Source organism: Sminthopsis crassicaudata, chromosome 2, assembly GCF_048593235.1.
Source record: "Sminthopsis crassicaudata isolate SCR6 chromosome 2, ASM4859323v1, whole genome shotgun sequence".
Taxonomy (NCBI): Eukaryota; Metazoa; Chordata; class Mammalia; order Dasyuromorphia; family Dasyuridae; genus Sminthopsis; species Sminthopsis crassicaudata.
In genome coordinates, this window is record NC_133618.1 from 478,890,627 (window position 1) to 478,915,827 (window position 25,201).

Consider the following 25,201-nt stretch of genomic DNA (forward strand, 5'->3'; position numbering starts at 1 on the left):
AACATGACAGTGCCTCACTGCAGGATCAAGTTAACTTTAAAAAAAAAAGATTCTTCTGGACAGATTCACTTTATCTAAAAGACAAGATGATTAAATTTATAACTGGGCTGTTACTGATCAATAAGGATGAAATATGAAATAACTTAATCTATCAACCAGAAATGGGGAGCCATGTTTACAGGTACCTTATTTCATCATAGCTTGGAGGTATCTCTGGTTTACTTAAAATCCACCTGACTTATTTTTACATTTTTCTTTTCCTTCCCAGTTACTGGAATTGGGGTATATTTCTGTTTCAATAAGAAGAGGTTTACAAATATCTAGCTAAAATCTAAATGTATTATGAGATTTAGATTTTTAAAGGAATCCATAGTAGATCTTTTTACATTGTGAATAATTGGGTTCATAATATATGATTTCCAAAATCTAGATTTTCTTTTTAAAAGGGAAAATCTTATGTTCCTAAACCTATTCAAGGATTTTGGAAACTTAAAAGTTTTTCATCTCCTGATCCACAGAGAATACAGGTATATAATCAGCCAGACCACCTTTTCAAATTGCTTCTTCGATTCAAGAGAAAAGCAAGCTGAATCTGTGAATCCAGCTTAATAAAAGACCTCCAACTATGGCTAAAAATCAGTTTGTTTAAATATATCAGGGAGGAATTTGTTCTTAATTTGCATTAGTCTTCTTGGAAGTCCCATTTTCTTCAGACCCATGAATTGTACTTATTTGCACTTTTTTTTTTTTTTTTTGATAGAAGGACACTCTGCTAAGAGACCTAGAGTAGACAATCTCCAGGAAGCTCTTTTTATAGTCAAGTGGCCACTACCTTGTTCACCTGGCTCCTGGTCTGAGCCCTGTGCTTGAAACTTCAAAGAGAATAGGCATCTACACATAGAATTCAGGTGATATGGGGATTCTGACCTGCAGAGGTGAAGAACTTTGAAAATGCATACATTGCTGTAGAAATGTTATTTCAAAGTCTTTTTTTATTCAACTGTTATTCAGCAATATACAATACAGTTTATAAACAAATGTCTTACCTTGTTTCCAATCTTTATTTAAAAATAAATATTATTGACAGTGAATATTAATTATGATAAGATGTGCCTTTTTTTTTAATCAAAATGTCTCCAAAGAAATAATTTACTTGAATCCAAAAGAAAAAACTCAACAGAAAGGGGAAATTAAAAAATAAAACATAACAAAAACCTAAATAAAACAAAATACAATCATCTACTAAAAATAGTCCCCTTCATCTGAAAGGCTTGGATCCCACATTTGTACATATTGTCGTAAAGATAACTGCTCAACAGTTCGTGCAAAATGAAGAATCAGGAAGAGTTCAGAAAAGAAAATGACATTGAAATAGAGAAATCATTGAAGCCGTGCATAGAGCAGGCTTACACATCATCTTATTTGGAAACTAGATGTGTTTATTTTAGGTGGTCTACTTTGTGTAACTTCCCCAAAAATATGATTTTTTTTCCATGTAGAATTTTTCATGCTTCTCTCAGTCTTTCTCTGTCTGTTTATGGGACACAGAAGTTCTTACCAAGGATTGAAATAGGTTCATTTTGTGTTTGGCTGAGGAATATTGGATACCGAGGTCCATCAGTGGTTTACTAACAAGTGTATAAGCTTATGCAGTGCTAACAGGAACATGTACAGGAATGGGTCTGTAGCATAAATAGGTCCCGTACCTACAAAAGAGAGAAATGAGCAAAAAGTTAATGTCTTATTTTAGACAGATGTGGAAACAGAAATAGATTAAAGGGTCTTATGCAATTAGGAACAAATCTCTCTTCCTTTGTAGCAGCAATTATAAAGATTTGGCTAAAGCAGGGTACAGAGCTTGATGTCACAAGCTTAATTTTATTTTTTTAAGTTTAAAAAATTATTGATATCAAAAACTTATTTTTACATTTCAATCAGTCTATCACTAAATATTTATTAAGCACTCTGTGCCAGACACCGTGCTAAGTGCTGAGGCACAAAAGGAGACCAGTTTTGTCCTCAAGAAACTCATATGTCCTTCCTTGCCTTCTTACTGAACCAGTTCTTATAAATAACAAGAATAAAAAAGAAAAATATATGCAGCAAAACTAAACATCATATCAATCAATGGAGATATTTTTTCTTTTTTATTTTTTTTTAAAGATGAAAATGCTATATATATTGTGATCCACACTCAGTCTCCACAGTCGTCTCTCTGGATGCAGATGAGCATTCTCCATCACGAATCTACTGGAATTGGCCTGGATCACCTCATTGTTGAAGAGAGCCACGTCCATCAGAACTGATCATTATATAATATTGACGTCAGGTACAATGATCTCCTGGTTCTATTCACTTCACTCAGCATCAGTTCATGTAAGTCTCTCCAGGTCTTTCTGAAATCATCCTGCTGGTCAGTTCTTACAGAACAATAATATTCCATAACATTCATGTACCACAACTTATTCAGACATTCCCTAACTAATGGGCATCCATTCAGTTTCCAGTTTCTTGGCATTACAAAAAGGGCTGCCACAAACATTTTTGCACATATGGGTCCTTATTAAAAAGGGAAACTTTTTAATGATTTCTTTTGGATACAGGTCCACTAGAAATACATGCAGATACTTTTTTTTTTGCTGAAGCAATTAGGGTTAAGTGACTTGCCCAGGGTCACACAGCTGGGAAGTGTTAAGTGTCTGAGGCCAGATTTGAACTCAGGTTCTCCTGACTTTAAGGCTGGTGCTCTATCCACTGCCCCTAATGCAGATACTTTTTCATACTTGTCTCCTACCTTTGTCATGAAAGATGGAGGCACAAGCTTATCTATTGACTAGTGTAATTCACGGTTAGATAGTCCTCGACTGTTTATAAGGCACCTTCCTCATGGCACCTCTAGGAAGTTGGTGGTGAAGTTATTAGTATTAGCATTTTATAAGGTGGTGCAAAGAGCCCTGGCTCTAGAGTCTGAGGATCTGGGTTCAAATGCTAGCTTAGTCCCTGGCTATCTGTATGACTTTTGGGAAGTCACTTCCTCTCATTGGTTTTCTCATCAATAAACTGATGGAGATTGAACTGGATAGCCTCTGTTTCCTTTTCAGCTTCCAATCTATGGTAGTATGAATTGAGGTTAAGAGAGAGGAAGTGATTTGCTGAAAAATCACATAGCTAAGAAGTCTAGAAATCAGTCAATAAGCATTTATTCAGTGCTTTGTACCAATCACTGTACTATATACTCTGGTCTTGAGTGTAAATTCTAATGGGAATAGAATACATAAATATCTTTTGTTGTTATTCAATTGTGTATGCCTTTTTGTGACCCCATTTAGAATTTTCTTGGCAGAAACACTAGAGGGGTTTGTCATTTCCTTCTCCAATTCATCTTGCAGATGAGTAAACTGAGACAAACAGGGTTAAGGGATTTGTCCAGGATTACATAGCTAGTAAGTATTTGATATAGGATTTGAACTCAGGTCCTCCTGACTCTGGGGCTGGCATTCTATTCACTATACCACCTAACTGCCCTTAAAAACATAAATACCTAAGTATATAAAATATCTAGATATGTACAATATTTAGAGGGAACAGCTAGGTAGCAGAGGATAGAGTGCCAGACCTGGAATTAGAAAAATTCATCTTCCTGAGTTCAGATCTGACCTCAGACACTTATTTAATCTGTGACATTGGACAAGTCACTTAACTTTGTTTGCCTGTAAAATGTAGTTGGAGAAGGAAATGACAAACCACTCCAGTATCTTTGTTAAGGAAATCCCAAATGGGGTCATAGAGACTTGGAAACAACTGAAAAAAAACTATTGAATAACAATACTATATAGAAAGTATTCAAAAGTAATCAGAAAGGAGAAGACATAACAATTAGGGAGCACAGGAAATGTCTCCTGCCAGTGGAAAATGGGATTTGATATGAGTCAAAGAAAATCAGAGATACTAAGAATTGGGAGATAAGGAGGCAAAGTAGTCCAGGCTCAGGGGGCAGATGGAGATAGGTCTAAGGATCTGCAGATAGGTGAGGGTGGTTGGAGTTTAGCATGCATGGAGGGGAGTAAGGAATAAGAATGTTGGAAAGGGAGAAAAGCATCAAGCCATGAAAAGTTTTTAATGCCAAACAGAGGAGTTTATTTTTGAGGTAATAGGGAGTGACTTCAGTTATTGATGGAATATGCCATGATCAGATTTAGCTTTAGAGACACACTTTTGAAGCTGAAACTTGAATCCTGGTCCTTCTGACTTAACTCCAGTGCTCTTTTCACTATAGCTCTTTTCTTCTTCTTTCTAAATACTTCCCATTTGTTAAGATCCAACCTCTATGAAGTCTTTACTAATCTCTTACTTCTCTGAACATTTAATTTACAGTGTTCACCTTGGTACCTAATTTTACTGTTACTTGTTCTTTTTTGTTACATTTGTATGTATCTCCCTAATAATACTGAAAACTCCTTGAGGACTGGGGCTAACTCTTATTCCAGGAGCATAATGGCTGTTCAGTAAATGTCTGTTTATTAATTGGTAATCTAGATACCATTCTGATTTCCTTTATTCTTATCAATACAAATAAAGTAGATGGCCTATCATTTCCTGGATAACCATCAATTTTGCACTACTGAGTCTCATCTTTCTCCCCCACTCCATTTTTGTGTATGGAAACACAAAAAAATGAACTACATAGTCTCTTTCTTTAAGGAGCTAACAGGCTAAAGAAGAAGGTAAGATGAATATTGACAACTAGGTGGTGCTAGGCCTAGGTGCTAGGTGATAGAGTACTAGGCCCAAAGACTCCATTTCCTGAGTTCAAGTCTGGCCTCAGACACTTATTAGCTATATGTCCTTGGGCAAGTTGCTTAACTCTGTTTGCTTCAGATTCCTCATATATAAAATGAACTGGAGAAGGAAATAGCAAAGCACTCCACCATCTTTACCTACCCCCATTTTGTCCCCCCAAAATACAAGCTCACAAAGGGTTGGACACCAATGAAAAATGATTTTAAAAGATGCATACTTTTGAAAGATGTTTAAAGTTTTTTGGAAAAATTAATAACCAATGAAAGAATAAGTTTAAAAACTACAACACTTATTAAACATTTACCACATGAAAAATATACCAAACACTGGGCACATTATTAGGAATTTTGGCTAATTTTTGCTCTCAAGAAGTTTAGAATCTATCAAGCTGCATTTATTAAATACCAATTATAAATCATGCATTGTACTAGTTGAGAGAAATACAAAGACAAAAGAGAAACAGTCCCTGATTCCAAGACATTTATAAATAAAAGAAATTTATAAGCATTTTCCCCTCCTTGTTCACTTTCTATCCTAAAGATAAGAAGTATCAATAGATGATGTAAAAGTTATAGATTTATATATACTTCCAGTAAACAATCACTCACGTTTTTATGATTCTTCAACTTTTCCCTCCCTCCCTCCCTCCTTCCCTTCCTTCCTTCCCTCCTTCCTCCTTCCCTCTTCCCTCCCCCCTCCCTTCCTCCTTTCTCCCTCCCTCCCTCCCTCCTTCCTTCTCTCCCTCCCTTTCTTTCAAGTGTCTGAAGCTGGATTTGAACTCAAGCTTTTAAACATTTTATATCTGTTATATCATTGGATCCTCAGATAGGCATTATTAGATCTATTTTATAAATGAGGAGATAAGATATTGGTTAGGATGTCTTTTTTTTATTATTGTTGATGAGGCAATTGGGGTAAAGTGACTTGCCCAGGGTCACACAGCCAGGAAGTATTAAGTGTCTGAGATCAAATTTGAACTCAGGTCCTTCCGACTTCAAGGATGGTGCTCTATCCACTGCGCCACCTAGCTGGCAGATTTTACTGTGAGATTGCACAGCGTGAACTTAGAGGATAGTAATTTCAGGTTTTTTTCTCCCATGCAAGGATGCTGTAACTAGGTTACCAGAAGACAATCTAGAAGGGGATGGGAGATTTAAGGGTAGGATAATGCTGATTAATGAAGATGTAGTTAGCACTGATATAGCAATTTGCAGAGCACTATATATATACTACCTCTTTTGATCCTTAAAACTTTGAAAAACAGGTGCTATTATTACTTCATTTTACAAAAAAGGAAATGAAGCAAACTGAGGTTAAGTGACTTTTCCATGGTCCAATAGCTTGCAAATATCTGAGAGGATTTGGCCCTAAGTCTTCCTGATTCTAAGTTCAGAAGTCCATGTGCTGTGCCCCCCACTAATTTAATAATAGCTGGCATTTATGATGTACTTTAAGTTTTGTAAAACACTTTACAGTTGTTGTTTCACTATCTTCACAACTACTACTAGTGAAGGAGTGATATTTCTTCATTTTACAAGTGAGGGAACTGAGTTTAAGTAACTTGCTCAGAATAAATGCCTGAGGCAGGATTTGAATTTAGGTCTTCTTGATGACAAGTCCAGAGCTACATATAGTGGATCTGTTGAAGTTCTTCCTGAGAGGCTCTTGGGGAAATGCTAGTCATAGCTTGGCTTCTCCATTAGAAGAAAAGCTTTCTATCAGTGGCCACCAGCTAAGTCAACAAAAATAAGTTTTTATTCAGGAAAACAAAATATATCCAACTGCAAAGTTGATAAACTAAAATAGTTGTTACTCATTTTAAAAACAATTCCCGACTTTATTATAGTCCCTTTAAGGTTTCTTATAGTGTGGCATGCGGTAGTAGAAAAAGCACTAATCCAACAAGCATTAGAACTCTTAATTAAAGACCCAGCTTTGCTTCCACTTCACCATATGATCCATGCCTCAGTTTCCCCATCTGAGGATAAAACCTCCTGCCTCACTCAATTCCCAAAGTTATTGGGGCTGAGGGATTGAAATGAGATCAAGTTTAAAGACTTAATCTAGTTTAAAGCCAAAGAAACACAGAACATTATCATTATTTGTTTGCAGTTTGCTCGCTGCATTTGAAATTCGACTTGATTTATATCAATTCACTTTGCATGCAAGTTCTCAGGAACAGTTCCATGCAGCTGTGTTGTTTGGGGGGAGTTCTTTATCAGCCTACACTTAGTTGGAGGCCCAAAGCCACTAAGAGAGAGGAGTTCCCATCAATATCTTAGAACCAGATGGAAAAGATGGAAATGAGCTTCAGTTAGCTAGTGCATCCTGCTGTCAGTACAGTGGAGCTTTCCAGTGGAGCGCCTAATGCTTGGCTGAGTCTATTTTTAAATGTTTCAATCAATGTGGATTCACCACTTCCCTTAAAAGGCTGAAGCTGAAACCGAGCCTGACACAAGCTGAAATGACATTCAGTTCCAGTGGTGCAGTGGGGGAAAAAAAACTCTCTACCTGTCCCCCAAACAAACCACTGGGCTTGAAAATTGAATGATATTTAATTATAATGACCTGCTTGGTCCCAGAGAAGAGATGAGAAAATGTGCCTCTCCTCTTCTTTGCAAAAGAATGTGAAGCACTGAAAACTCTTGTTTAGAACACTGATTCGTTTTACAGAACTCACCTTCAAAATAAGGGATTCTTTTTTTTTTCTTTGTCATAAGAGATGTCTCCTTGGGTAGGGAAGAGATTAGGGAAAGATTCAGAAATGAAGAGGATATGGATTGGACATGTGATTTAATTGGTATAGGGATCTATTGGACTTGGGACAAGTCATTTAACTTTTCAGTTCACTTAGTCCTAGACTTAAGTTTCTAAGAACAAGTTTCAGAGAAGGTGCTAAAGTTTTTGACAGTAGTTTTCTCAAGTGGGAGTTTCTTATACTAAAGAAAAACAAACAAAAAAATTGCTAAAGTTTTAAAGAGCATTCTGCTTAGAGTCAGATGACCTGGGTTTGAGTAACTGGGAAAACTGGCAACACTGGGAAAATCAGTGTTATAGGCAGCTCTCTAAGACTGAAAGATTCAGGGAATGTGCTAATTTAAACATATGCACAGCATTTTTGCTAATCTTAAAGCACTATATAAACACTAGATATCATTATCATTATTAACAACATTAATTTAGTGGAGGAAGTTTCCTCACCTGGGAGTTCCTTATATTAATGAAATGTTATCTATCTATCTATCTATCTATCTATTCATTTATCTAAATATCTATCTTTCCATCCATCCATCCATCCATCCATCCATCCATCTTTCCATCCATCCATCCATCCATCCATCCATCCATCCATCCATCCATCTTTCCATCCATCCATCCATCCATCCATCCATCCATCCATCCATCCATCCATCTATCTACTTTTCTATCCTTCCATACATCTACTTTTTTTTTTAAAGAGAGCACTGGGTTTGGTGTCAGATTACATGGATTCGAATACTGGGTTTGTGTGATCTTGAGCATATCATGTAACTTTTCTGGATCTCAGCTTCCTCTTTTGTAAAATGAGAATTGTTTAATTTTATAATCTCTGTGTTTCCCTTGAGCTCTTAAGTCTGCTCTTACATACCACATTGAATCATAAGTAAGCAGGTTTTGCTCTCTGCTTCTTCTTATGATCTTTATGAGAACAGAATTGGCTTCACAGTAACTATAAAAAATTCCCTTTATGTAGAAATTTCAAATTTTGCCTCTGACAGGAATATCTTCCCTTATCAATAGCCTCCTTGATTTGGAGAAGGTCTAAATTTACAAATTCTTTTGAGGCACCTGGCCTATAACCCCGATATACTTTGAGGTTCAACATCTCAAGCCCCAACATGTGGTGAACCATATGCGGAGTCCTGAAATACTAGTATATTTCAGAGGTTCAACATCCTGTGTATCCCAACATTTGATGGGAAGGCCCATCATTTTGGTGGCTAACCCCATCAGAAGCAACCTGGATAAGTCATTTTGCTTATCAGTCTGCTTTCAAGCAGGAAAATTCAGGAGTCATAAGTTTTTCATGTAAAGGCCAAAGGAGACAGCAATTGCTTTTCCCCACCTATTGTGGTAATTCAGTTTCAGTCACATCTGACTCTTTGTGACTCCATTTGGAGTTTTCTTGGTAAAGATATTGGAGTAGTTTGCCATTTTCTACTCCAGCTCATTTTACAGATGAGGAAACTGAGGTGGATTAAATGATTTTCTAGGGTCATACATCTTTTAAGTGTCTGAGGCTATAGATTTGAACTCATGAAGATGAGTCTTTCTGATTTTAGGTCTGACATTCTATCCACTGTCACTCTTTTCACCTAAGCCTCCAGGATTTTTTACATTCAACCAAAATTCCTTACAGGATTTGCTCAATCAGAGAAAAAACAGAATTATAGAATCTCTGAAGTGAAAGGGACTTCAGGAGCCATCTTTCCAACCCATACCTGTCCAAGAATCCCCCCCACCCACTAGATTCTTAACAAGTGGTCTTTTGGCCTTTACTTAAAGACTTAGAATGATGGGGAACTTCCTATGTTGGAAGCAGCCCATTCTATTTTAAATGAGGTCCATTCTTTCTTTACATCAACCCACTGCTGCTTATTTTATTTAGAGGTGAAGGGAAAGCAGAACACTAATCTTGTGTACCCAATAGCTCTTCAGGTATTTGAAGACATTCCTTCTGTAATGCTGGAGAAACTAAGGCAAGATAGAGATTAGAGAGTATTTAATAATTTATTTAAAAGGGAGAGATTTACTCCTTTCTCTATTTTGGTTGCCTTTGACTCCAGATTATTAATGTCCTTCATAAATCTCTCCTAATTCACTTTGGTTTATTCTTTAGACTAAGTATTTTTATATAATTTAATTCAATATGTATTAAATGTCTACCCTGTATGAGACAATCTATTGAAATGGATAGAGGGGCCAGCCTTGGAGATAAGAAGATTTGAGTTCAGTTTTTGTCCTTTACACATACTAACTGCCTAATCCCAAGCAATTTATTTAACCTCTCAGTACTCTAGGCTCACTAATACTATAAGTTACAGATGAGTTGCCTGTCTTCATCCTAGAGGAAGTTTCCAAGCTAGGAATTTCTTAAATCAATAAATTTACAGATGCAAAAAACAAAAACAAAAACCCACAGGAAATAAATAAAATGGACATTTGCAAGTCACTATGGATAGGTAGTTGTATCTATACATATACATACATACAAATATGTACATACAAAGATGTCAACAAAACAGTCCTAGTGATGAGGTCCTAGGTAGCTAGATGGGCTTTGACAGAGAACCTGAATTACAATATAAAGTCTGGAAGTCTATCTCAGCTTTAAATGAGTCTTTTGGCTCTTTTGTTCTTTTGTTCAAGTGAACTTTCTGTTGCAGTCCCACCCCTGGTAGAGATATTTAGAAACTCTACTTTTGCTGTATCAAAAAGTCAAGTTATGATGTCACCCTCCCCACCCCAGGTTATAGTTCCCCTATAAAAGATCTGCTCCTACTGTAAGTCATCACTAAACTCATTTTTAGGATTAGCTCTTCCTAATAGTGTGGCAACTTTCCCTTAAGGGTATGGTGTCTTTGCTTTAACGATATCTTCTTCTTGGTTATTGCTAGGGAACTTGCCTTCTCCTTTATTAATTACTAAAACCCTTATTCTTATTAAAAACCTTATGAATTTGGCCCATTTTTAGCAACATAATAAAATCATTGTCTCTTGATTTGGAGGATGTCTAAGCCTACAAACTTTTGAGATGACTTGTGCGATATTAGCCCATAATCCCAATATATTTTTGGAGTATCACCTTTAGGCCATCATTTTGGTAGGTAACCTCAACATTTTGGTGGCCTGGTATGGGGAGAGTTTGTATCCCCTTACCTCCTACTTGTCCTTAAGGAACTTTTATTCTGTTGAACTTTATTACTGAAAAATTTTCTAGCAAACCTCAATTTCTCCTACAAGCTGAACCACTCATTTTCTTATAGATATTTATTCTGGGCTATTGTCTCATCCCTAAGCATTCCAACTCTGCCACTAACTAGTTTTATGACTGGGGGCAACACTTCACTTTTCAGAGGTTTAATTTCCTATCTTTAAAATGAAAAAACCCTTAGATTAGCTGCTTTTTTAACTGTAATATGAAAGTCTCTAAAGTCCCTTCCTCATTGTAAAATAACAGGCAATATCTTACTGTCCTATTCAGGTCTAAAAGTCTATGATTTTGAGTGATTCTCATCCTTTCTAAGGCAATGTCTGCCCATGTTGTGACAAAGCACTTCACTTGACCATATGTTTTGTCCTCATTTGGATGTTTCTAGACCCATTCACAAATGTCTGCCAAAGAGATGCAAGGACAGGACAAATCCAAATATGAGAATGTTCCTTTTAAGATATTAATTTTTTTTTAAGACAGTCATTTTTCTTGAGCCTTCTTCCAGCCTTGCTGTCCTTAATAGTCTTTCCAAAAGCTCCCAGAGAATATAGTTGTGGACTATCGTTATTTCAAAGGCCTTTTAATAAGAATGGATTGAATTTCTATAGCATTTTACAATTCACGGAACAAAATTTAGAATTACTAACAACCCCTGGATGTGTGAGAGTTGGTGTTTCCAAAGCAAATTGTAGCCAGCCTCAATACCCGAGTGGCCAGACCTTCTGGATACAGAGTTCTTTATGTACCAGAGAGATGAGCACAGTAGCTTTGTGGATGTCAAATTGGAGCCCTCAGAGCACCTCCTACTGAAGCCAAGGTTTGTTGCCTCTTGGTATTTTTTTGAAGCCTCTGTGTAATAGGATTGTAGTTCTAGCCTTAGGAGACTTCTCAAAGACTATTTACTCTAACTTCTCTCATTTTACAAATTAAGAAACTGAGGCTGTGGGAAGTGAAATGGTGTTATCACCAAGGATACCCTGGTGATAAGCACCTGAGACTGGATTTCAACCACGGCCCTGCGTTCTTTCTCCTAGGCCATGCTATATACTTTTCTTTTTGGGTAGTAAGAATAAAAAGGTTCTGTGACCAGCATTTAGAGGCAAATAAATTCACATTCAGGACAACAGTATTACACAGCAGTGCACAGCATATTTTTATTTAACTCCTGTGACAAATGAAAAATGGCCCTTCTAGATGAGAAGGTAATCTGTCCTATGGCTGAAAGAGCTGAAGGCCATATCTGCTGGGAGAACCTTCACTTGGACTTTTTAAGCAACTGATTGCAGACTGCTTGTTTCATACCTTCAGCATAAATGATTCCAGATTTTCAAAAAATGCTCAGAGATTTCCAAAAGACCTGGTATAAATAACCAACAAACATAGCAATCTGCACAGGTCAGGGATGAAAAGCATTAAAAAGCTGTTACCTAGTAGGAAATAAGAGGTCAGGTCACGTGGCACCTGAGGATGAATGCAGAGTGGAGAGCAGATATTTTCTGTTTAGGATTTGGGACTGGTCAAGCTAAAGGTCACAATACCTTATCTCTAATCAACCATCCATAAAATAAACTTGTGACTACTTACATTTATATTAATTATTTTTAATGCTTATTAAATCAGAAAAATAAAAATGTCACTAAGGTTTCAGTTCTTCTGCCTAAGTAATTATCAGAATTCACTGTCCACTCTCATTTGCAACTAGGAGGCACAGGAAGACAAAACTTGAGTTCAAATAGTGAATATGCACTTACTATGTGACCTTGGGCAAGTCAATTAATTCAGTTTTCTTATCTTTAAAACAGGGATAATAATAACATGTACCTCCAAGGACTATTGTAGGGATCAAGTGAAATAATATATGAAAAGTACTTTTCGAAGTACTAAACAAATGTTAACTATGATTATTATTGTTTTTTAAGTTTATGTGAATAGCTCATTCTTGTGTTCAATTTTTTCAGTTGTGTCAATTCTTCAAGACCCCATTTGGAGTTTTCTTGGCAAAGATACTGGAGTGGTTTGTTTGCTATTTCCTTCTTCAGCTCATTTGACAGATGAAAAAGCTGAGGCAAAGCACGTTAAGTGATTTGCCCAGGGTTACATAGCTATTAAATGTCTGAGGTTAAATTTGAACTAAGAACATGAGCTCATTCTTTACCTGATAAAATATCATATAAAGAATAGACTATTTGATCCAGTAATAAGAGCCATGGGCTAACAGTAAGGAGGCTGTGAGAATCAGGTTCTGGGTTCTAGACCTGGCCAGTTGTATGACTTTTGGTAAATAATGGATCTTTCTGGGTCTCTGTTTTCTTGCTTTATAAAATGATAATGATAATACCCCTCTTTCATTGATAATACCCATCCTATCCTTAGGATGAAAGAGCTTTTCCCTTTCCATAGTTAGTGCTTAGAAAATGTTGAATTTGAAACATATAAAGGATGATACAGATAAAATGTATACAAATAATTTTACATATATACCTATGTATATATAGACATATGATTCATATATTATGTGCACATATATAAATATATATCATATATATATATATATTTCATAGGTTTATAAATTTAGAACTAGGAGGCACCTTAGATTCCAGCCCCCTCTTTTACAGAAGAAGACATACATAAAAATTTACTACCTTGCTCAGAGTCACATTTCTGATAAGTATCTGAGGTGGGATTTGAACCAGGTCTTATTGACTCCAATTTGTCTCTGTCTCTGTAACTACCTCCCTCAAATCCCAATCTCTCCTTTCTTCCTTTCTCAAAGGTTTTCTGGGTGTTTGTCTCTCAAAACATTTTCCAAGATAGAAATGTTAGAGGAAATAGGGGGCCTGGTTCCTTTAAAAACATTTCTCTACAAGTAAACCCCACAGATCTCAGACGAATGGAAGAAGGCTGCAGCAATGTCTTGCTGAGTCACCCATAGTTATTCTGGAGGCGTGTGTAGGCGCTGGACAGTTCTCCACTGATGACTTTCCTTTAGCTTCCCCAAATCCAAACAGCACTAAGTGCTCTAAGGAAATCTGAAATCTCACACTGCAGCAATTCAGAAGTGCCAGAGGTCACAGCAGACCTCAGATGCTTATCAGAAATGTGACTGGGCAAGTTAGAGAACTTCCTCTCTGTTTTTACCCACATGCTTGTCGAATGATGCAGGAGGAAGCCAGTCAACTTTGTTAACCAGGTCAGCTTTGAGTTTATGTTATCTAATTTCAATTGAGTTGTCATTGCAAGTAAAACAATTTCTTTATTCTCCACTGATTGATTTGACTGCACTTCCCACAGAAAATATCCTCAAATCTCCTATACCCAAGGGTATGCTGGTAAATGTTTAAACAATCAACTCTCCAAAAAAGAAAAAAAAAAACTGTTCATGACACGCTTGTAAGCTCGATCTGTATTGTTAACAGGCTAGAAGTAGTCAGCTCTAGTACATATCTGCCTATATCACTCCCCCTTACCTCACGCCCCAACTTGATCGTCTCAATAGATGATCAATAGATTACTTTCTGCTTTACTGAAGAAATAGAGACCATCAACTGTCTGTTCCCTCTTCTCCCCTATAAAACCCTTAAATACATTTTCTCCTTTGCTTCAGGTTCTGAAGAAGAGACACTTCTGACTAAGGAAAAGCATTCCTTCTCTCAAATTGTCGATCTGTCCTATATGTTGACTTCTTTCCTTTTGCCTATCAAGTATGCCAAAGTCTCTCCAGACACAAGAAAAACAAAAACCTTACTTAACCTTGCCATTCCCTTAAGCTGTTGTCTCTTCTTCCTTCTACAAACTCCTAGAAATAACTGTCTACATTCATTTTTATCAATGTTCTTTCTCCTGATATCTTATAAACGCCATATAATCCGATTTCCCACCCCATTAACAGACTGAAATGACTCTCTTCAAGGTTACTAATGATCTTTGTATAGCTAAATCCAAAAGCCATTTCTCAGGCTTTATACTTCTTAACATCTATGACACTTTATGACTCCCTCATTCTGGATACTCTCTTCTCTGCTTTGTGAGGCTGCTCCCTCTTGGTTCTCTCTGTGTCTGACAAATTCCTTCTTAGTCTCCTTTGCTTCTTTATCCTCCAAGACTTGCCTTTTAACTTTCAGTGTTCCCTGAAGTTTCATCCCAAGGCTTCTCCTTTCTCTATCTCTCAATAATCTTATCAGTTCCCTTGGGTTCAATGATCATTTCTATGTAGATGATGCCCAAATCAATATTTTTCAGCCCAAATCTCTTTATGAGCTCTAGTCCTACTCTACTAACTGCCAATTACATATTTGCCACTGCATCTGAGATCCCACAGGCATTTTAAATGCAGCATTTATATTAAAAAATTCGTTATCTCGTTTCCTAAACCTACCTCTTTTCCTAACCTCCCTATTTCTGTTGAGAGTTACTCCATCCTTTCAGTCACCCATATTCACAGGCTTGGAGTGGTCCTCTCCTCATTCCCTCTTATAATCCAATCCCGCCTTGACAAGTCAGTTGTCAAATCTTGTCAGTTTATCTCCATAATATGACTCCAATCCATTCCCTTCTTTCTAGTCACATGGTCACAACTCTAGTTTTGGCAGCATCACTTCTGGATGATTCCAATAGCCATCTAAGTGAGTGATTCCCTACCTTGAAATCTTTCCCTTACCAATCTATCTTCTATATAGTTGCCACAGTGATCTATTCAAAGCATAGGTTGAACTGCAACATTCCCTGATGCTTCTAGGATAAAAATGCAAACTCATTTCTTTGTCATTTAAAGTTCTTCACAATATGGCTCCAGTTTATCTTTCCAGATAAACATTACACATTATATCCCTTCATGAGGTTCAGCCAAAATGGCTTACTTGTTCCTCCCATATGAGATTACTTCTCCCATTTTTCTCAGACTCTCTTTCCCCTATACTTAGAATGTACTCCCTTTTCACTTCTACCTTATAGAAACTCTCTTTTTAGCTGCTAATCCCTAGCTAGCTAGATCCCAAATTACTGAACCTTTACTTTGTATATGTTTTCTATTTACTTATTATACTTATATGTGTATATACATGTGTGTGCATATATATATATATAATTTCTCCCAATAGAATATGTTTCCTGAGGGTAGAGAATGTTTAATTTTTATCTTTGTATTAATAGTACCTACAACAGTGCTGGGCCCATAGCAGCACTTAATAAATATTTGTGGATTGATTTGCCTAAACCCACTTTTCCCACACTTCTTTATTTCTGTTGATAATAACACCATTCTTCTAGTCACCAAGTTTTCTACCTTGTATTCACCCTTTTCTCTTCACTCACTTCATCCCCCTCCATATTTAACCCTTTGTTAAATCTACCATTATAATATCATTCATAGCTATCTCTTTCTCTCATTCAAGATGTCATAAACATTAATATCAAGCTCATATCATTTGCTGAACCTTACTTAAGGGTTGATTTTGGGTATCTTGAACTCCCTTAGTTCTCTACTACTCATGATTTTCTAAGTAGGTGGCTTTTCTGGATACTAGTCTAAATGAATATAGTGTGGACTTTGGAGTCAAGATGATCTGAGTTAAAATCCTGCCTCACCCACCTATTAGCTGTTCAACCATAGGGAAGTCACTTAAACACCTTCAGCTTCAGTTTTCTTATCTGTAAAATGGAGATAACAATAGCACCTAACATTAGGTTGTTGGAAGGCTCAGGTGAAAATAACATATTTAAATGCTATATAAATGCTAATTATTATTAAGTGATTTTTGCTTCTTAACAAACCAAAAGGAGGAAAAGGAGGATAAAAGGGAAGAAGGAGGAGGGAGAGGGAGAAGGAGAGAGAGAAAAGAGTGTGTATGGGGGAGGGGAACTGGATAGAGTTGTTCATACTTAACTTTTCCAGTTAAAGAGATGAACAATGAAGTTCCTCCTACTCAGACTTTCTTAGAATTAGGCACAGAAACAGTTTATATTTCCTAGCGCACCAAACATAGCAGAATGATTAGGACAGGGGCTGTTGTATAAACATATTCACTTAAAATGTTTTTGCTGGATTTTAATTGTTGCTTCAGCTATTTCATCTTTCCTGCAGTGGGTCTTGGATGCCACTGAAGTGTGCAGGAGGTTTATTTGTCATTATTAAATTGGAAAATTAGACTATGTGAATGATGAGGGTCAGTCTTCTGAAGGCTCATTATCTGATTAATTTTATTATATTAAACAACTACCACCATTTTGCTAATGATTGTTAAAAAAAAATCAAAGCTTCCTCCGTTTAAATGATATTAATTCTTATCATCTTCAAGATGATAAAATACAGGCTGAAATACAGAAACTTTTACAAGTTGAAACAGCCTCCCAAAGGGTGAAAAGTGGGACACCACAGCCCTGACCTGGGGTCCACAAAAATGTAACACTTGAAGCAGCCTCTGACTGGGAGCTTCCCTTTGAAAGCCGCCCAGCAATAGCTGAATTCGAACAGCTCTATCAGTAAGTCTTCTAAGAGGAATAACTTCTCTTGATGAACATTAAATAGAACTTATACTCCTGGTCAGCATTGACCCACAGTCAGGAGCAAAAGCACTTTTGAATGATTCTTTTCAGTGGCTGAGCTGGATTTGTATTGGGCCAGTTGTCCAAGCTCCCTTATCCAAATTCCAAGAAATCAAGGGTATGTATTTGAAATATACATAGTTGGGCCGGGGGCATAGTTGAAAATCAAGAAATAGAGTTAAATGGTGGCTTAGTCTCATTATCATGCTCTAATTAATCGTTGCCTAGATGGTCTCCTTTATCAGGTATGGGCTCCCATCTCACCTCTACTGCTCTGAATCCCTACCATTTTTCAAAGCTCCGTTGAGTTGACACATTCTGCATGAACTCTTTCTTGATCCTCACACTTTTGAGGTCTCTCTGCTTCTGTCTCTTCTTTCTGTCCCTGTCTCCTCATTCTCCTTCTCTCTCTCCCTCTCCTTCCTTTTTCCTCTCTGTCTCTTTCTCCATCTCTGTCTCTTTGATTGCTCTTTCTCTGTCTCTCTCCCTCTCTGATGTTTTGTATATATTTTATACTTATCTATACACATCAGACAGCTAAGTAATGATGGAGCACTGGGCCTGGAGTCAGGAAGACCTGAGTTAAAATAGTGCCTCAGACACTGGCTTTGTGGCACTGGGCAAGTCCCCATTTGCTTTAGCTTTCTCATTTGCAAAATAAATTAGAGAAGGAAATGGCAAACCAATCCAATATTTTTGCCAAGAAAACCCCAAATAGGGTCATGGAGAGCTGACACAACTAAAAAATACCACACACACACACACACACGCACACACACACACACACACACACACACACACACTACATTTTCCTAGTAGAATATAAGTAATTATGCTGAGGGCAGGAGTAGGAGTAGTAGTAGTAGTAGTAGTAGTAGTAGTAGTACTAGTAGTAGTACTAGTAGTAGTGTTAGGAGGGTTTATTGTTAACAAGGCCTAGTCAGCATTAATTGATTTCCCTCCCTTATCCCCAAAGCATCAAGAATAGTGCTTTTAAATTAAAACACATCTAATGGTGAATGGTTTACTTCTGGAGGGGAACAAAGACATGGCTAATTCAGATGGCCAATAATCTAAGAATAATGATTTCTTCTTTTAGAATATGAGTGTTTTAAAATTTTTGAATGTAAGGATTGTGATGTACCTTCAATAAAACAAGGAAGATGACCAGGAATAGATAGCATCACTTTTCGATTGATACACCAAAGTGAATAAAGTTTGAAGCCTCTCAAACTTCCCCTAGAGCAGGGGAGATTTGTTACTTAGAGATTCAAACAGCTTCTCTGGTAGGTTGTAGGCTTCAGGTAAAGTGAGATAAAATTGGGATTTTTAAATATCTGTAACCTAAATAAAAAGGGCTAATGTGAAGAAGCTTGAAAACATTTTTTTCAAGATTTAATTTAGATAAAGGCCTATATTATGGAATGTTAACGTATGCAATGGAGATATAGTACAAAGGAAAGCTTTTAGCAAAGTCTCTCTTGCTATACTTGTGGACAAAGTGGAGAACTATGGACTGGTAGAGAGGACAGTTAAAGGAACTCAGAATTGGGTTGATTACTGGAGCCCATGAGTAATCAAAAGTAGACTGATGACGACCATCCCTAGGGGATAGCCCCAAGAATATATCCTAGATCTTGTGCTCAACTTATTTTATCAGTGACTTAGATCAGTGAAAACACATATTGCATACCTTGTCAAATTTTCAGATGGAACACAAGTGGGAGGGATGACTAAGCAAAGGAATACAGAGTTAGAATATAAAAAGATGCTGACAAGCAAGAATGATGGGAAAACTAGGATGAGGATTAAACTAAATAGGGACAAATGTAAAATTTCACACTTGGGTTCAATAAAGTAACATTGCGAGGACAAGATGGCAGAGGTATGGTTAGACAATAGTTCTTATGAAAAAGATCTAAAGTTTTAACATAATACAAGCTCAAAATGAGTGTGATATTGTGTGAAGACCAAGTTAGCACCCTACATACCTTAGAATCAGCCAGAGTCAGGATAAGCAAAAGACCTTGATCTTTATTCTTGGCCTTTTGGGGTAGCAGTCAGGGGAATGGGCACAGGAATCTCTACACCTTCTTTCTCTCTCTCCACTGCCAAAAAGTGACCCCAGCTTGTCTTATTCCACCCTCTGATCCCTTTCCCAATTCTCTGTCTATACTCACAGATCAAGCCAGCACAGAAGAGTTGGGCAGGGCCATTCTCCAAGCTTATGTTAGGGTATTGGCCAATTGGTAATTAGCCTCAAGTGCTTGGACCTCAGTGCAACTCAGTTTCAGCCCTTTACAATATTGTGGCTGAATAAAGGCTCATGTAATGGTAGGTCACATGAAGAAAGGCAAAATATCCAAATTAAAGAAGGTAATAGCTCTCTGTGGCAAAATCTGGGGTGCTGTTCCCGAATATCTAGAATACTGTTTTCAGCTGTGGGTACCAAATTTTAAGGACAGGGTCCAAAGGAGAATGACCAAGATAGTAAGAGAACTAGACAATATACCAGACAGGTATATATATTTAAGGACAGACAGAATGCCTAGGGAAGGGAGGATTTGGACAAAATTGGAGGGGGGGAATAGTAAATGAGAGGAGGTGAGGATAGAATAGCTACTTTCAGACATTTGGAGTATAGTTACTGTTATATAGAACAAAGATTAGACTTATTTTGCTGGGCTCCAGAAGGCAGAACTAGTTGTGGCAGAAAGATTTTGACTTCACATAAAGAAAAATTTCTTAATAATTAAGGCTGTCAAAAATCAAGGTAGGTTGCTTCCAAGGTAGTGAGAGATGGATGGATGGGCTTAGATGTCTGCAATATTGTAGAGGTGATTCTATGTTAGGTACAGGTTGCAAAGATGGACTCTGAAGTCTTTTCCAATGTTGACATTCTGTGATCCAGTGACCTTTCAGAAGCCTTTAATATCACATGGATTTTCTACAGAGCAGGTCCTCAGACTAGCCTGCTGCATTCATTGTTTGCTGAAGGCAAAGGAAATCCTTGTTTTCTGAAGTGGAGAAAGATCAGGAAAGAAAGAAAAAGGACATAGATAAGAAGAGGAGCTATTCTAGAAGCCTGGTTACCACCATCTGGCATGAGTCTTTAATGTAGTGGCAACTGGGGGAATTGGCAGTGGAAGGAGAGACAGCAGTCTAGGTATTTCTGCTGAGCTGAAGGAATCTCTTTGCTGGGGCTGTTTTATTGTGGAATTGCTAAATGGCCCAGAGGGCAAAGGTGGAAAGCATATAGGAAGAAGGCCAAGTGATTAGAAGCCATTCTCTTTTCAGAGTGGACAGCTTTTCAGAGGATAAGCCTAAGTACACTTAACATAGCACCTCAGGATATTAGGAGGTGGTTCCAGCTGGACTTTCCAATGCTCATGAAGTCCTTGAGCCAGTCCAGTGATCTTTCCTGTCTCTCTTCTTCCCCCTTCACACCCCTTTATATATTGCCCTCCTTCATCTAGAAACTACTAGGAAATGCAGGTCAGTTTTAACAACTGACCAGGGACTTTTGACAGGAGAGCAATTTATGAAAGAGACTGAATGGAAATGAAACTTTCTTATTGAAGCACTGCCAGGCCTGAGTCCCCGAACCTTGTGTACCTAAGCTCTTCCTACTTGGACCTCAGAGTCTTCCTCAGAAGAATTACTGGCAGTGCAGACACTTAGCTGGTACTCCCCAGGTTTGGAAGATAGGGCTTGCAAGGATTTTCCTTTTGTCAAAATATCCTTGTTGATATTTTAATTAAGGCCTTTTCATGTGTATTTGTTAAAGGGGAGTTGGGGAAGGGACAGATGAGTATTTAGAGAATTTGGACAGAATTAATTTCCACCACAGAATTAACAAATGCTGTTAACTAGGGCAAAAACTAGGAGCAATTAGTGCAATGGGTTTTTAAAGAAATTAGGGAAATATTTGGGAGAAAAGTAGAGCAGAGTATAAAAATGGGATTTCAGAGTTGTAGATGGGCTCTTCATCTGCCCTGCCATTCTTTTCAATGCCCCAATATAACCTCCTCCTTATAAGTTAGACAATGCTGCATTTTGAAGCTTTTTTTCTATTGATCACTTTTATTCCCCAAGCTGGGCAGTGGCTGAGCCTTCTTGGCTCTCAGGACACATCGTCCTTTTCTAACGCTGTGTGACATCACCTCAGTGGTATTCTTTCCTGATGATGTGTTTGTGGACATGACCCCTTAGTCCTACTGGGCTGTCCTCTGGTTTCCTAACATATGTACAAAAATCAAAGCCTCAGTATCTAAGTACTGGTCAGGATTGTATTTCTATTTCACTGGGGCTCATCTTTAGACATTCCCACCTCTTTTATGTCCCATCCCTTCTCTCCATAATCATGGAGCTTTTCAGAGTATTGTCCTAGGTGCCCTTAACATAGTACCTCAGGATACGGGAGGTGGTTCCAGCTCGACTTATTCACTGTCACTAAGTCCTTGACCCTAGCCCTTATCACCTTCTATCTGGACAACAGCAATTGTCTTTTAACAGATCTATCCATTTCAATTAGTCTCAAATAACCTACCTGATTCATTTCTATGACAAATAAAACAAATTAAGCTTAATAATTAATTAATACTCTGATTAAGTCAGTTTCTTGCTCAAAAGTATTCCATGTGTCCCTACTACCCAAAAGACCTTCAAGTAGAAAGGGATTCAATCCAAATTCCTCAACTCAGCAATCAAGCCCTCTATAGTTAGGCCCCAAGCTACATTTTGCAATTTGCAATTGTTCCTTCCTTCCCTTCCCACTTTCCATCCTATGAATAGAGGATGGATCTGGAAGGAGTCTTCACTTTGTAGATGGAAAAGATGAAACCAAGAGAGTGGAGTTCCAGGGTGCCATAACTAATAAGGGTCAAGCAGCATTGAAAGCAAGCCTTCTGACAACAAGTCCTGGACTCTATCCACTATGTAAGGAGAAGGAGAAGCCTTCAGAACCTGATATTCTTAGACAATCTTCCCTCTCAAGAAGGAGGGAACTTGAGACCTAGCCTGCTTGGGCATCTAGCAGTACACAGAATACTGGGCCTGAGGTCAGGAAGATTCATTTTCTAAGCTCAAGTCTGGCCTCAGACATTTTCTAGCTGTGACTCTGAGCAAGTCACTTAACCTTCAGTTCCGGTAAAAAAAAAACAAAAACTAGAGATGGCAGTGGCAAACTATTCCAGTATTTCTGCCAAGAAAACCCCAATGGGATCACAAAGAGTCCAATGTGACTGAAGAACAATATCAGATGAGATTGTACATGTTCACGGTGGTATAGCTATAGTCAAAGCCCCCTGCTGGCCCACTTAAAAGCTTATTCAGGGTCCCCTGAACATGCCTTGAAAATTCTCCCTCAACACTTTTGTCAACACTATTAATTTCATCTGAAATGTCCTTCGCTTTCTAGGCTTGTCTAAGTCCTACCCAATCTATAAGACCAATCTCCAGCCACACTTCTCCTAGAAAGCCTTCCTTGTTCACTTCAGACCTCAGGGATCTCTTCCTCCTCTTATCTCCTGTGATACTTTGTGCTTCTTGTTTTCCCTTTAGCAAATGTCTTTCATTATCTCTTTATATAGAGTTTTTTCTCCAAGATGTACTGTGAACTTCTTGAAGTCTGGAGCTGTTTTTGTTCTAGTACTCCATCCCTTATCCCTACTCCAAAACAAATACGTTGCACTTGGTAGGTGCTCAGTCTTTGATGATGAAGTTGTCTGCTGAAAGGCAGAACCAGAAATGAGACAGGAGTTGGACCACTATTGGGAAGTCATGCCTGGTTAGAGCTTGAAGATTCTTCCCTCCCTCCCCATCCCCAAATTCCCTAGGTCATTTTAAGGGGAGGGATATAAAAAGACTAGTGAAAATTTTAGTATTTAACTTTTACAATGGCTTTTTAATGTGGCAAACTTTGCCACTAATTCTCTTCCCAATTCCTATTTCTTTCTTAATGAGCTCTTGCCCCATAATGATCTCTTAATGGTGTTGCTTAATGAAAATGGTAAACAGGCTATTTTCTCAGCCCAAGCAAGTTGATTGTATCATCATCATCACCATCATCATTATCATCGTCAGTGAATATTGATTAGGTCTCCCTGGGCCTTGTAGAAGGGACTGTGGAAATAGGAGGACCTGATGGCAGATGTCAACTTGGGGTCCTAAAACTGAAAGATGCTTATTTTATCAGCTGTATAAACTCACAATTAGTAAAGAACATAGAATGTAAGAACTGGGAGGGAACTTAGAGATCATCAGGCTCAAATGACTCATTTTGCAGAGGAAGAAACTGCAACCTGGAGATGAAAAGGGGCTTGTCCAACATTGTTAAAGTCAAGACCACAACTAAAATCCAAATTTCTGTCTTCCAGTTTGGGGCCCTCCTCGTGTTACCCTCAGGCTTTGCTCTCAGAAGGTCTCATTACCAATGCACTTGTATTTTATTCTAAAGGTAATAGGGAGTCATTGGAGTTTGGAGTAGTGGAGTAATCATGTTTTAAAAAATCACTCTGCAGCTATATAGAGATTAGATTGGAAAGGAAAGAACTTGGAGACAGGGAAATCAATTAGGAGATGATTTTAGTCATTAAGGAGAGAAGCAATAGGTACCTATATTCCTCATGTTAACTATTCTTAAAAATCTTTAGTATTTTTATATTGCTTGCTGAATAAAGTAAAAACTTCTAACCTTGGCCTTCAAAGCCATCTTCAATCTGACATTAACATATCTTTCTCCTTTGTGTCACAGCTAAATGAAGTAGTTCTCCATCTCTCTTATCCCATTTCTTTAGACCAGGGGTTCTCAAACTATGGCCTGTGGGCCAGATGCGGGCCCGCCGGGTTATGGCAATTGGGCTGAGGGGTGGAGACAGAGTGTGAGGTTTTTGTTTTTATTATAGTCCGGCCCTCCAACAGTCTGAGGGACAGTGAACTGGCTTCCTATTTAAAAAATTTGAGGACCACTGCTTTAGACCTTTGCTCACACTATGCACCAGAAATGGAATGGGCCGCCTTCATCTCTTCTTGAAGTACTTTTCTTCTAAGCTTACATCAGCTGCCATCATCTTAACCCTTCAATCCCACTCCCACCTGAAAGTGATCTCTCTTTTCCCACACTGTTCATAACATTTTTCTTGAACCTCTCCTTAGCAGCTGTCATATTCTCCCATGGATCTTTTTTTTTAAATGTCTTTGTTTAATTTTCCCCCAATTCTTTTTTGATTATAAAACTCCTTGAGATTGTATCTGTGTTTGTATTTCTAGTGTCTTGCACATGGTTGGTGCTTAATAAAAGTTTGCTGAATTAATAATAATAATAGCTAATATTCACATAGTGCTTACTATGTACTAGAAACTGTGCTAAGCACTTTACAATTATTATCTTATTTGATCCTTACAACAATCCCTGGAGGTATTATTATTATCCTCATTTTACAGATGAGGAAACTGAGGCAAAGCTAGATTAGTGACTTGGCCAGGATCACATGGCTAGTGTTTGGGGACAGATTTGAACTTGGGTCTTTTTTACTTCAGATCCAACACTCTATTCTCTGTGTTCCCTGGATGTTGAATTTAATTATTAATTCAGATATGTACAAACTGACAGAGATGAGCTTTCATCTTAATCCACTATCTTTTATTTGATTATTTTCCAGGGGAAGTGACTTTAAGAGCTATAGGCAAGAATGACAGAAGATGGCAAGGCAGGAAGAGCAAGGAGAATGTAGCAGTGACCTGAATAAAGTGCAAGGTTCTTTTCTGTTTCCACTGTGGCCAAATAACTTTTGTCAGTGCTCAAATGCCAACTGGTTTCTTTTCTATAAGAGTGAGTAGAGAAGCTCAAGGAATGACTGCCTATTCTTTAAATGATCAGGGAGAGAG

At 37.8% G+C, this 25,201-nt stretch overlaps 1 protein-coding gene across 3 annotated transcripts in view; it reads right to left on the reverse strand.

Annotated features, from left to right (window-relative positions):
• Positions 1–846: 846 nt before the first annotated feature.
• The window catches only part of VSTM2B (V-set and transmembrane domain containing 2B), a 54,234-nt gene continuing 29,879 nt past the window's right edge, over positions 847–25,201 (reverse strand). For 2 of the 3 annotated variants that reach the window (XM_074293285.1, XM_074293286.1), the window contains one exon: positions 848–1,706. In XM_074293285.1, coding sequence (XP_074149386.1) covers positions 1,618–1,706 — 89 coding nt within the window. In that variant the 3' untranslated portion in view covers positions 848–1,617. Of the gene's footprint in view, positions 1,707–25,201 lie in introns of all 3 variants that reach the window. The other variant, XM_074293287.1, reaches the window with a different exon arrangement.